This window comes from Cynara cardunculus, unplaced genomic scaffold (assembly GCF_001531365.2).
Source record: "Cynara cardunculus var. scolymus isolate 2C unplaced genomic scaffold, CcrdV1 Un_Scaffold_6181, whole genome shotgun sequence".
Taxonomy (NCBI): domain Eukaryota; kingdom Viridiplantae; phylum Streptophyta; class Magnoliopsida; order Asterales; family Asteraceae; genus Cynara; species Cynara cardunculus.
The window spans coordinates 3,438-17,437 of NW_020202806.1; the positions used below are offsets into that span (position 1 = coordinate 3,438).

The 14,000-nt window shown below is 34.1% G+C and overlaps 2 protein-coding genes across 7 annotated transcripts; both read right to left on the reverse strand.

Moving 5' to 3' along the window:
• Positions 1-1,539: 1,539 nt before the first annotated feature.
• On the reverse strand, positions 1,540-4,890 carry LOC112504608 (zinc finger CCHC domain-containing protein 10). 2 transcript variants are annotated; one of them, XM_025108554.1, is made up of 2 exons: positions 4,796-4,890; positions 1,540-2,578 (listed from the first exon to the last, which is right to left on the reverse strand). In XM_025108554.1, exon 2 carries the CDS (start codon positions 2,518-2,520, stop codon positions 1,717-1,719), a length of 804 nt encoding a protein of 267 aa, XP_024964322.1. In that variant the 5' UTR covers positions 2,521-2,578; positions 4,796-4,890; the 3' UTR covers positions 1,540-1,716. The 2 variants fall into 2 exon arrangements, with proteins under 2 accessions (XP_024964322.1, XP_024964324.1); XM_025108556.1 differs by having other exon boundaries at positions 1,540-2,559; positions 4,796-4,844.
• Positions 4,891-9,196: 4,306 nt separating this feature from the next.
• LOC112504606 (outer envelope pore protein 16-2, chloroplastic-like) lies at positions 9,197-13,527 on the reverse strand. Of its 5 annotated transcripts, none has more exons than XM_025108548.1 (7): positions 13,366-13,521; positions 13,204-13,255; positions 10,407-10,472; positions 10,221-10,324; positions 9,929-9,962; positions 9,647-9,714; positions 9,197-9,509 (listed from the first exon to the last, which is right to left on the reverse strand). In XM_025108548.1, the coding sequence occupies exons 1-7, from the start codon at positions 13,492-13,494 to the stop codon at positions 9,366-9,368; spliced, it is 597 nt and encodes a 198-aa protein (XP_024964316.1). In that variant the 5' UTR covers positions 13,495-13,521; the 3' UTR covers positions 9,197-9,365. The 5 variants fall into 5 exon arrangements, with proteins under 5 accessions (XP_024964316.1, XP_024964318.1, XP_024964317.1 ...); XM_025108550.1 differs by having other exon boundaries at positions 10,293-10,324; positions 13,366-13,516; XM_025108551.1 differs by having other exon boundaries at positions 9,474-9,531; positions 13,366-13,527.
• Between the last annotated feature and the right edge of the window lie 473 nt (positions 13,528-14,000).

Here is a 14,000-nt window from a genome sequence, read left to right on the forward strand (position 1 = left end):
ATGGATAAACCTTTAGTCTCATTATCAAAATATTCATTGAGATAAGTGGAGGTTTTATCGTGGTGATCAATCAGAGTTGTCAGAGTATGTGTCATATGAAACATTTGAAATAGATTTTATTCTCTTAGAATCAGAAGAAACAAATGCAATATTAGTGTTTTTTGTTTACTAAAAGACATTCTTCTTTAGAAATTTGGTTTGTTCAAAATTATATAAAGTTCTATATAGAGCAGTTAACGGCATATTATAAAGATCCTTAGAGGTTTTTAAACAAACATCAATATTTTCCCAAGAATCAGGTGAACAATCTATAAATTTGCAAATAATCTCAGTATTATCAAATACTTTAAGATCATTTAGAAGAGAATTATACTTGTTGTAGACCTCCGTGAGGGACTCATTATTGTGACAAACAAATAGCTCATATTGACGGATAAGACTTATTCTCTTGCTCTGTTTTACTTTCAATGTCCCTTCATATCAAACAGTGAGAATACTCTACATGTCTCTTGTGGTGGCAATATTCATAATGGAATGATAGACATCATCTGGAGAAGACATACCAATGGCCTTTGTTGGTGGTGGTGGCAGGGGACAGTAGTGACCATTAAACAAAATATTATTTTTAGGGTTATATCAAATAAGAGTAAATTTATAATTTTTTTAGTTTTCTCCCATCCTTGTGATTTTTGTTCTAGCTCCTTCGGTCAAACAAAAGAGTAAATTATAGAAATGAAATAATTACATGTATGGTTATCATGGTTTCACTTTTCTTATGGATCAAGTCCCTTGACCTAACACTCTTAACTTTATCTTCGTTAAATCAAGGATAAAATGGTCAATTTATAATTTTTCAGATAAAATCATTTAGGGTTTTTCTAACCCCACCCCCTCCTATGGGTGCATGTGAGGGGGTGAGATTGTGTAGGGGGTGAGTATGTGAGGGTGAGAGTGAGGGAAAGTTGTGAGGGTGAGAATGAGGGTTGGTGTGAGGAGGAGGGGGTGGAAAGTGATGTAGGGGGGTGGGGATATCAACCCCCAATCATTTATTGTACAAGGTTAGATTCCTTACAACCATAAAAACATTTGATGAAACGAAAGAATCAAAAACATAAAACTCATCGGAATTCCCAATTCCGGCCTCCCTTCTCTCCTTTCTCCGGCACCCTCCCTCCTCCCTCAACTCTTACCACAACATTCCCCTCACCGTTCACCTCCGTCCTTCCTACATAATCGAACCATGGCCACCACTGTGACACTTCATTTTTATCGCAACAATAGTCACCATTGTTGAGACTCCATCTTCATCGCAAAAGAACTGAAATCACATTGATGATAAACCCAATCCATAATTTTAATATAACATTGGGACCAGATATGTAATTTACTCCAAAACAAACAAAAATAAGTCATTTTTGTCTCTCAACTCTAGTCCCGATCCTAATCTTACATTGTGACAAACGTGAACAAAGTTCTGGCTTGTTCCATGTCGCGCTAAACATGGAAAACCGAGTTTTTAAGCAAATATTACTAAGGTGTATCGACTTAAAAAGGGTTTTTTTTTTCATAATGCTAAAGCCTACAAGTATCATATGAAGGAAAAGGAATTTAAGTTCAAGCAATACAAACAAATAGTAAATATCAAATCCCCAGGTTCGGATGCTTCGTCAACCTCGATTTCAATTTTCAAATACCAATAGTAACATGATGCACAATTCAACGCCTTCGGCTATGCCTTTTGCTCTTCTTCCTGTTTCTGCTGTCATCAGAATCAGATTCCGACTCTGATTCGGATTCGGATTCCGATTCCGACTCAGATGACTCGGAACTTGAACTATGCCGACGCTGTTTCCTTTTCCTCTGTTCTTTCACCTTCTTCTTGTTCTTCTTCCTTCTCTTTCTCTCTTCTCCAGAGTCGGAAGATGAAGTGTAACTTGAATCACTATCTTCAGAAGAAGAACCAGACCCAGTAAGTGATGAAGACTCGCTATCAGATTCAAACACTGAAGCTTCACTATCGCTGTTATTATGCTTCCTTTTATTATTCTTACTTTTACTACTATGCTTCTTCTTCTTCTTATCAACTTTCTCAATCTCCGGGTTATCCAAATCATATGAAACTGGACCCCGCATTCTCAATTTGGGGTTTTTCAGCTGCTGAGTGCGTGAGGGCCGTGAAATGTAAACTCTTTCATTTTTACACTCATATGTCCAGTGCCCAGGTTGGAAACACTTCTGACAATGAGTGGCTGTTGACATTGAAGATTTTTGGTCTTTCCTTTCACCCAGCCTCACTTGTTTTTCTGTACTCATCAGATACATTTGCCGCTTTGCTTCTTTCCTTTCTTGCCATCTACTTGGCCCTTCTTCCTTCTGCCCATACGCATTTACATTGCGTGCTGCAGCAGCTGCTGCACGTTCTGCTTGAGAACGACTAAGCCCCTTAGCAGCTGAAAGAGTTGCAGCCTTGATTCTTTCTGCTGCATCCTGTGCACCACCTTTTTCTTCTTTACCAGACATCTACTGAACAGAGGAAGAATCAAAACCTGAATCCAGATCCTGTAACAATTGGAACAACCTGATCGGAAAAACAGATATCAGTGGCAGCACAAGCAACCATACTCCGATAAGACGCTCAAACCATTTATTTACAAAGTTGGTAATTGACGTTCAAGTTGTATAAAATAACAAGTATTCCCTAAAAGTTGTAAAGCATTTTCTAGTAACAAAGATTCATGAGTTGCAGGAGATTCAGTTAACTAAAATCAATTTGAATATTACACTCGGATGCCATAATCCAAGTTATATGTTGCTGATACCACAACTACGATTTATGACCCAAATTAATGCACATGCCTATGTGTGTATATAACAATCTTTGTTAAAGACATCAGTCCTCTCTAAGGTGGTAAATCAAGAAGCACAAAAACATACAAGTGACAGTCACTAAAGCAACCCCACCCCCTCTCACATGCCTTAAAAACTGAGATCTGGCTGGCTCCATCACCATCCTCTCTCCCCTTAATAGGCAAAAACATTGTCCACTGGACAATTTAACAATCTACATAACCCCAGATTTGGACATAATCTGATAGTTTAAGAAATTTTAAAGAACCATCGTATTACCATAAGCATGCATACTGAGAGATGCGTCAATGGTTATCAGTGTTCATATAGGCGAAGAGGTATGTGTTAGACAGCATCATCTAATGAAACCATATATTGTGCTCTAAATACCATCAATCATGGTTTAGGGAGAGATTGGCATGAGTAGTTGGCTACTTAGCCTCACAATTGAGGAACGAGAAGAACAAGTTAGCAACTTATTCCATCAAAAGTTGAGTTCTTATCAAGGCCAGTCCTAAGGTTTCGGATGCTCATGGCCGAAAGCTGGAAAGGAGCCCCTAACATGTAAAATAAACAAACAAAATATACTATTTGAAGGGGTTTGGAACCTAGTCAAGCCAAGCATCTTATCCCCATGGTGATTTTTATTAAGTATAAAAAAAATGATACAACAGTGGACACAAACTAAAACCAAAAATAATCATTTATCTAAATTATTTTGGGATGGCCGGATGTGAGGGTTACCATTGTAATAGTGATGTATCTTGTTGTTTGCTAATAAAGTCATGTCATTGCCTACATAAACACACAAAGAGTTATCTTCTCCATTGACCTTCTCATCTCTAGAAAATGTATCTTAGTAAGCACTGAAGCTAGGAGTCTTTAGTAGTTTAGTTTGAGAAATTTCCTAAAAGCATCATCCATTTTCAGCAGTTGATAACATTACTATCTCCTCTCCAAGGTTGCATAGGCTTGCACTCGATAAACATGATTACCATATCACTAACTCTAGGAAATGTATCTTAGTAAGCACTGAAGCTAAGAGTCTTTAGAAGTTTAGTTTGAGAAAGTTCCTGAAAGCATCATCCATTTTCAGCAGTTGATAACATTACTATCTCCTCTCCAAGTTTACATAGGCTTGCACTCGATAAGCATGATTACCATATCACTAACTCGTACAATTCATTTTATGCAGCCAACTTAAAAGCATGTGTCTTTCTACTTGTTACTTCATATAATGTTGACTTGCTAATAAGAACAAGTTTTTGGTCATATATTATTAATCGATTATTTGATAAATTCAATTCAATAAATACAGATTCCAAACAATCTTTGCTTATTAGAAATATAAAAAAGAAATCTAACTTCAAGTTGCACGAAGCCTGGCCTTCCATCCATCAGTCCTTTTCCTGGGATCTACTCTACAAGGGGCGGTACGGACAGCACTAATAAATCGGAGAAGGGGTCAAAGGAAGGGACACATCTACCAAATTGATGAAAAGAATGTACTCTTAGCATACATGTATACATAACACTCCTAATTAGCTAACTGATTCCTCGCGTCAGTTTCTGGCACAGTTCAGACACGATCAGTGGCAATTATTCATATCAATCAGCTAACTAACATGCAGAGCCGTTACATGAATGAATCCATCTCCGAATAAAAAAGCGAAAAAGTGGCTGATCTATCGGAAAAACTCACGGCATACATCCAAAACTCCGAGATATCAAATATGTAACTTTAAGCTTATAAAGCTTTGATTACGATTACAATACCAAACCGATTCCGAAGATTCATCCTCTCGATAAAACCCTAGAAAGACGATGCATCATAACGTAATAACAAAAGTATATCCAACAACATCGAGGCATAAACACATAATGAGATAAGTAACATTGTTGTCCTGCGAATTCAAAGAAGTAATCTGGTGGAATAAGCGATCCATACCTTTTCAAGGACGAGGGGAAATTCACACAAAAAAAGCAACGCGGAAGGCAATTGGGATTTTCTTCAGAAACCCTATTTAATTTTAACAACGAGTCACGTAACCTGACCGGGTTCGGGTCATTTAATGCCGGGTTTTGGTACGATTCCGGGTCAAGGTTTTTTTCCTTTTTATCTGTAGTATATTATAAACCATTTAAAAAAAATTTATCATGAAATACTGTTTATTGATTTATATTACTTAAAATTCAAGATTACAAGTAAATTGTATGTAAGTACCATTTATTAAAGCTTTATTTTTTAATTTATGTATCTAACTATAAATAAACATAATCAAATATGAGATAGACATTTCATATTGAATATAAAAAATTTAAAATATAATTAGGATAATCATTAGTCATAACAAAATACTTAATTATTATTTTTATAAATACATTATTTCATTGATAAATCTAAATTAAATTATAAATAAAAAATTAAATTAAAAAAATTACACAAAAAACGATAACTTTAAATAGTACATTTAATACTATTATAGATGTATACTTTTTTCCAAATTTTTATGATATTTTTAAATTTATATTTTATTCAAAAATAAAAATAATATCGTTTTCTCAAACCACTAAAAACCGTATTATATCGACGGAGATAAATAATAAAACAAAACATTAAAATTAAAATATATCTCGATAGATCATGCGAGCATCCCTTCTAGTATTCATAAATAGAGCATCTCGAATTAGGGGTGATCTTGAGTTGGGTTAATCAGATTGAAAACATTTGAACAACTCAACCTAATGTTTGCGGTTTACAAAATCTTAACCCAACCCAACCCAAACCAAAGTGCATTAAATATTTTCCTAAACTTGAATATGTTGTTTTCACTACACATAATTTCTTTTTCGTCATCAACCGTTTAGTAAACTTATCCATACTTCTTAAATATTACGTATATCGTGTTCAATTAATTTTCTCAATCACGGTTACGGGACATATATACGAATAAGTTATATAGAGATGATGAATAAATTGAAAATATGTGTATATAAAGAGGGTATGGGTACGTGATACTGTAATTGTCTAATGTACATATTAATAGAAACTCTACAATTATATTAAATCCAAGAAATAAAAGGATATCGGTTCATCAGGTTGGATTGGGTTCAAATAAGAGTAACTCAATATCAACTCAATACCTAAAATTTAAAAAATTTACAACTCGATTAGACATCAGATTGCTTCGAGTTGAGTCATTTCGAATTGAATTTGGTTGAGTCTCGTGGTTTTGAGCACCCCAAAATCCAATGATAAAAATAAATAGTTGATGAAAAAGTGGAGACCACTTGATGAAAAGGTTAACCATTAGAGCAATAACCTGAAGAATGACTTGATATCCAAAAAGTTTAGATGATTTATGTATGTGTATTAAAAATGAATTAAAAATACAAAACAGAGCTTTTGAAAGACTTGACCATTGGAGTAAGCATTTGAAGATGGTTTTTGTTTAGTGAAAATCTGATGTGACAAATAATCAAGTCTTTTAAAGACTTATTCATTGAGGATGTTCTAAGGATTAAGTTTCGGTTTTGATGTCTGCACTATGTTTTTTCCACGACATTGGTCTTCTAATCATTGTTTAGAGTACGCTTTTGCTAAAAGTTGTGATTTTTGTTTTTATGGTAAATTTGTTGTTTTCGTTCTTAAGGTTTGTAATTTATTGCTTTTTTTTGTTCATATGATTTACAATTTATCGTTGTTGCGGTCTCTTGTGGATTATAATTTTTTACTATTTTGGTCCCTTGTATTTAAAGATTAAATAGTAATAGATTACAAACCATAGAAACGAAAATCACAATTTCTAAATCACGAGAATGAAAATCGATATTATTAACAAACCACGGGGATAGAAATCGTAATTAACTCCTTTATTTATGACAAGTTTGTCCCAACGTGGTTTTAAATAGTGCTAACGGGTAGGTTATGAATAAGGTAAGAGGTTATTCTATTATTTAATCTATTTAAAATAACGTTATCCATCGTTGACGGCTAGGACTATTGGGGTATCTAATCTCATTCGTTTCCCTAGCTTTCGTCTTTCAGCGTCGGTGTCGGTCCAGCAAAGTGCTTTTGTCGTTGGTGTTCTTTCCGATCTCTACGTATTTCACCGCTCCACCAGAAATTCCCTCTGCCCCTACCATACTCCAGCTTGGTAGTTTCCACTGCCTGTCCAAAGTTGAGTCCTGGGATTGCCTTCGCCAAATGAAATATGAATATTACTCATAAGTCTATATCCATATCCTACCCGACCCATTAAAATAGCGTGTAACAAGTAAATGACAAAACAAAATTTCATTTTCAACTATAAACAATATTGTTAAACCTCAAATATATATGTAAAACATAAATTTATAAATATAGTAATTATTTTATATCTAATTTGTTACAGTAACATTTTAATATTATACAAAATATAATCATAGTATAATGTTTTAGAGACAATATAAAAATTGTAAAACAACAATTTTCGTTGTATTTATTTTCCAACCTCTTGTTCTTTCTCATTTAATCATCATGAACTCTTTTACTCGATAAATATGAAAATAGTAAATTGAATTACACATTAATATACGACACATATGATAACATTATAAAAATATTAATATGTAACTTGATATATTTGTGTGTGTGTATATATACATAGAGAGAGAGAGAGAGAGAGAAGAACTATGCAACCTTTCTAGATTATACAACCAATGCAATCCATCTATCCACCAAAAAAACTTATGCATTAAGTATTATTTATTGATGTATATTACTTAAAATTCAAAATTACAAGTAAATTGTGCATTAATACAACTTCTTAAAGTTTTATGTTTGAATTCGTGTAACTAACTGCGGATAAACATAATCAAATACATCTCATTTTAAAATATAAAAAATCTAAAATATAAGTAAGATAATTATTGAGTTCTAATAAAAAAATTAATTATTATTTTTATAAAAAAATATATTATTAAACTTAAATTAATATAATAAAAATATTTCAAATTAAAAAAAATATAAAAATAAGAAATTTTAAATAGTTAATTTAATATTAATATTAATATATTTTTTGCAAATTTTATACGATATTTTCAAATTTATATTTTATTTAAAAATAAAAACTATTTAAAAATAAAAACATTACTGCTTTCAAAACCACATAAAATCATATTATATCGACACACATAAAAAATAAAAACAGTAAATTCAAATTTTAATACATTATAAAATTTGTAATTACGTCACTCAAATACGCTTTAAAAATGTATTTTAATATAATTAAAATAACGTTGTCTTTAAAATATACATTATAAAATTATTTAAAAATACATTTATTCATAAAATTACTTTAATTTTCAAGCCGAGCAGGGTCGGCCGGTCCATAACCGGTCCCGGTCCCACGAAATTGTCAAAAACCCCAACCGATCCCGGTTTTCGGTCCCATAACCGGTCCCGGTCCTCCAGCAGTCCCGGGCCAAGCCGATTTGGCCATCACTGTGAAGAGAAGGGGTAGACCTAAGAGAATGTAGGATGACCGACCAATTGGAATTCGAAAGACGTGACCTCTAACAGGAGTTTGTGTAGACATAAGCCTCGGGTTATATTGAATAGAGGGTAGAGGGCAAATAGCTCCTTGTGTGGGATATATGGAGTAGCCTAGCCAGATAGGACTCGACCATACTTACTTAATTTCGTTGTACATTGTTCATTTACATGCCATTGAATCATGCACACACAATTTCACCCTCCACAATTTCTTTAAGTCTAACCACTCACTACGACACATAAACATCCAATTCTTTGAAATCTAACCACTCACAACGACACATAAACATCCAACTCATTGCAACTAAATTCTCAACTCACATCTCTTCATTCCTCCATGCTTTTAGAGGTCAACAAAGAATTCGAAAAAAGATCTCTGCTTAAGCTTAAAATCTCTTCACCATGGTCGACCATTTCCACACCGTTACCCTTTTTCGATCCGACAAGAACCATCATTGGTTGTTTCGGCCGATTAAAGTTCAATCTCCCCAAATTTCTCACTAAAATCAATCTCTAATATATGACTTAGCCTAGACGTTGGCATTGGGACCATTGTTATTGTTAGCCCACATAAACTTCATCAAACTACTCGAAACGTGTTTCAAACTAATAAAAAAAAACCCCTTAATTTGAAGCTTAGCATGAAAGATTACCACTAAACTTGAACAGTCGACTTCGGCCCTTCCGTTCCCTGCGTTATTTATCCTAAGTTCCTTTAAAAAAGGTCGATCAGAACGAGCAAACCCTATGCTAAAAACACAAAATACACCTGGATTCAAACTTAGCACCGAGCAAGTCGATCTAAGTTTGACCAATCCAACCCACCAGCTAACCACACCCAACCACGATTATAACGAAACATAAGACTTCAATCATGCAGGAATATATCTATATACATATAGAAACATAGAAATTTTCACCAGCAACTGTGGAATAAAGACGATCCCAAGTAACCCTCCTCTTACTCATAAAGAGACGCATCCTAGAAAATCCCAGTGAGAAGATTTGCAGCTGTGGACATAGCTGCACCCGTGATGGCAAACTGCACAATTTGATGTTGAGAAGAATCATCGGATGTTAGCGCCAGAGTTGCACCTGTGATCGCTCCTGCAACCGCACTGTTTTTCTGCATCGAAACATTACACATTCTTTCCTTACTAGGTTTGCATACAGATGATCAGAAAGTGGATACCCGTCAAGATCAAATAAGAACGAAAAATGCAAGTGCAGCAGAAACACAGATAGAAGATATTGAGAACTTACCCAATCATGAACTCCTCGAGCTTCTTTTAAACCAAAAGTAAGACCGGAATACATCCCAGCAGCCAAACCTGAGAGAAGAAATATTGATGATCATACAACAAATGGAGGATATACCAAATCTCATCCCTATAAGATTTATCGTTCACATCAATAGCTTCTCATTAACTCTGAGAAAAGAAATAAATACGGACTTAAAATAGGTGGAGAGTATCAAAATTTCATCACTACAATGAAGGCTTTTTTGTAAATATATTGATAAGAACTGTTGTATCATTTGCTTACCCCATTGTAACGATTCTTTCCCAGTGCTCGTCACCTAGAAACATCAAAAAAGTAATTAAAAAACTTCAAACAAGCTCGTAATCAATCCAAATGTTGTTGAAGACATGTCCATATTACTATAATAGGAGTGTTAGAATTGTTCAAGTTACGATTTTAAGAACCACACTTACCATTAAGATTCCTGACTCATGATGCACTCCGTGGTTTTACAACACTAAAGATGAAACATAAACACATAACAAAAACCAATACATGGCAATAGCAGGAAGTTCACATATAACTACTTGCACACCAGCAGAGCCATGATTTTCATCAGCATATAACCATAGTTGCATAATCGGGCTACTCGTACTAACAAACATACCAAGGCTTCAACAGAATTTCTGTTGGTTTCCCCTGCAAATCAAACACCATTTCCAACCATTAGTAATCTACCAGAGAAGGTTGGCTGAAAAAATAGCAAAATTTGAAGTCACACCCTGAAGGCTTCGAAAACGATCGAGCTTTTTTGAATTATCCATACTGGTCTCGTCTCCACTTACATCTGATTATTTCATGAGATATTAGAAAACAGTTTAGCTCAACATTTTCAAAATTGGCTGTCAACATAAAAAAAGTTCAAGCTTCAAGATTTTCCTGGTTCAAGACTTCTTGCACATTAATATATTTTATCATCTCTTGTTGTATATTTGTATTGTCAAGACAATACAGAAGGAAGCACTGACTAATTAGAACTTAGAAGTGCAAAAGTTAGCATCTATGTTTGTAACAGCACTAATTTTCAACCAGGTATATAGATATATACATATCTTTATCATAATTTCTTATAAAGTTGAGTTGTTTCTGAAGGCCCTTAATATAAGAACTAAAACAAGGTAAATAACATCTTTTAGTGAAAAATATATATATATTAATTATAGAGATAAATAAGCAAGCAAACACACAAGTAGCTTACAAAGCTACTTACCAATGAGCACATAAGTAGCTTACTAAGCTACTTACAAACAAACAACATGAGCCACAAAAATCTTATGACAAAGCAAGCTTACTCTTTATAAAAAAGCAAGCCTAGAGAATGAGTTGTAAGAGGAAAAGAGTTCGAGACAACCCTAAAAACATTACAAGGCAAGGCTAAGAAAGAAGATAAGAATGAACAAGTACATATGTGGCATATCCTTATAAATTTACAAGTTGAAAAGTTAAGTGAACAAGCACCTTAAAGCATGTCATACACCCTATAAATAGAAGCTTAAAGGGCTCATTCTTTTTCATCCCAAGATTTGGAACACTACCTAAAAGCAAAATAAGTAAAGACTAAGAAGTGAGCAGGGTATAAATAAGTTGAGTACGTAATGAGATTTACTGGGATACATACATACACACACACACACACACACACACACACACACATATATATATATATATATAAATATTTTATGCATGAAAGAGTATTGCCATATCTTCTTGTAAAAGTTATGCTATGATTATGTGGCAAGGTACACCTTTTATGTCATGAGGCACATGTGGTATATGGAAGTTTTTATATATGTTAAGCATAACCATTTAAATATCCAACGTACGGGATATCGAAAGAAGGTACGTCTTCAAAACGGACCTTATTGGGCAGCCCTTATGTGAACTTGAGGTTAAAGAACCTGTGAGAAGTTGGTTTACTTAACATGTAACCATGAGATCTGAAAGAAATGTTTTTACACATGAAAGTTTATAAGAACCACTTTAACTATTTGGAAAGTATTTTTTTCATGAAACTGTTAAGCTTAAAGCTTACGTATTCATGTATGTATCTCAGGAATCAAGGAGTAGGAACAAGCTGAAGTGTTGCTATTCTAAGATGTTAGAATATTATGAGTTGTAAATTTCCTCATTTTCGTTGTTGTAATAACTCTATTATAATGAAATAAAAGTTTAAGATATGAAGTTTCTTTCATTCACTTGTACTAAGAGCAAAAGGGCGATACCCCTGGGAATGGGAGGTCACAATGTTTGTGCAAAGAGATCTGTAATCAACAACCCTCGAGCCAGCCAACACCCCCCCCCCGCAAAAAAAAAAGAGCATCATGTGAACGCCTACAGCTTCCCACTAGGTGGCTCGCTTAAGATCCCAATGCCCACAAGGAGCTCAATCCCAAAGGAATTGCAACTCCCACGATACCTAAATGACCAGAACATAAGACGGAATGATCACCTAAATAATTTTGATAATCCTTATTACTTTGTTTTGTTCAAGAGCAAGGGAGGACAACCACATGTACATAAAAGCTCAGGAGAATGGATATTGACAGTGACTCCTATGTCCCCTTAAACACTTGCGTAGTCTTTCACAAGTAAAATTGTCCTATTGGGTAAAAAATTGAATTATTGGAATAATAATTTCTTTACTTGGTTATTATTTAATGCTCTGAATACTTATCATATATTAAAAAACAGTTAAAAGAGTTTATATATGGGGAATATCGATTGCCCTCGTTAAAACGCAAAGCAAAAAACCAAAATGTGCGGGCAATTTCCATGGTTAATGTGCAAAGAAACTACAAGTAAGACTTGAGAAGTAAATTTAAAGAGTACAAGCAAGGCTAGAAATCTTGGTCATAATTCATTTTATACCACTTGTTTTTAGAGAAGTTCAGTCATTCATATCAATCATGTATTCCTTTAAAAGATGTCAATTTTACTTGCTAAATGTGTAAGTAGAGGTTAATTTTATCTCTCCTGTGGACCAAAAGTTACCATCAGATGTCAAGTTCACTTTTGGACACAAAAGAATTACAAAATCTATAGAACCTGTCTCGGATTCACCGTTGAACTCAGTTGCTATTTCTTTAGCTATTAGAAAGAACGCATATATATACATACATACATACATACATATACATATATATATATATATATATATATATGCGTATCAGTCGGTTTTTAGTTCATTCTCGTAACTATATATTATATATAACTCCTCCAAAAAACGAAAAATATAATATATCTGGTGGTGACATGAATATTGAATTGCCTCCCATACAATACCTGAAAATCGCCAGCACTTGCTAAACATTCTCTTTTGAAAAGAATTCAGGTACAATACATCATCATAAATTAATAGAGAATTTGGTGGCTTTAAGTTTGTATGTATTTTACAAATCTTTTAAGCAATTTTAACTCCAACGGTTGCACGTTTTATAAATCCAGCTACTAATCTATCTAATATGGAGATTTCCGTGAACAAATGAACATACAGTCCAAAATTAAACAAAAAAACTCACTTTCTAGAGCTGTGAAACATGCCTCTCGTGAAACCGCCTGAACTGCCCCAATCTGCACCACATATATTGCATCATTCTCCGAATCACTTACAGTCAATCGAGATAGATCTATATATATATATATATATAGAGAGAGAGAGAGAGAGAGAGAGATTGACGTACACCGGCGGCCGTAACGAAGCTTCCGGCCATCCTATTGAGAAGAGGATGACCTAAATCGAAGAGGACTCCGGCATTATCGAAGCTCCTCACCTCATCTAGAAACGATCTCGTCTCCAAATTGTGGCCCATTGTCAACTGTTTGTTGAGTGTGGTTTTTGCAGTCTGTGTGAAAATAGAGAAACGGTAGCTAGCAAAGGAACAAAGCGAAGGGAGCACGTGTAGCATTTGTACGTCACACGTGTCAGTGGTTTAGCACCAAATCATGGATTTAGTGACAACTCGTCGCCTATCTACTCACACGTGGATATTTCTCACAATAAACACATGTTATTCTTTCATTCTCCGTTTCCAAACTATTTCGAATTAAAAAATTGGTTAAAATAGTCATTTTTATTTATTAAATTAATCTCTTAATTATTTATCTCCCGATTTAAAAAAATGTCGATATTTATACAAAACCACCTACACAACTTGTTGAAAAAAGACAAAAAAAAATTACGTTTCTAATTCAGGTACGCAAGATCCATCTATACAACTTACGTACTTGGCTAGAAAACTAATGTTTTAGAATTGTGATTCACCCGCATTGTATCGTGTGAATACATCACTAGTTACTCAAAAATGCAATTTAAGAA

Excerpts from the sequence above, each read along its gene's own strand:
- LOC112504608 (XM_025108554.1), bottom strand. The coding sequence starts at position 2,520 with ATGTCTGGTAAAGAAGAAAAAGGTGGTGCACAGGATGCAGCAGAAAGA.
- LOC112504606 (XM_025108548.1), bottom strand. The coding sequence starts at position 13,494 with ATGGGCCACAATTTGGAGACGAGATCGTTTCTAGATGAGGTGAGGAGC. Across the intron at positions 10,473-13,203 it reads ATGTTTCACAGCTCTAGAAA|ATGTAAGTGGAGACGAGACC; the intron begins GTGAGTTTTTTT and ends TGAAATAATCAG. Across the intron at positions 9,963-10,220 it reads TGAAAATCATGGCTCTGCTG|GTGACGAGCACTGGGAAAGA; the intron begins GTGTGCAAGTAG and ends TGATGTTTCTAG.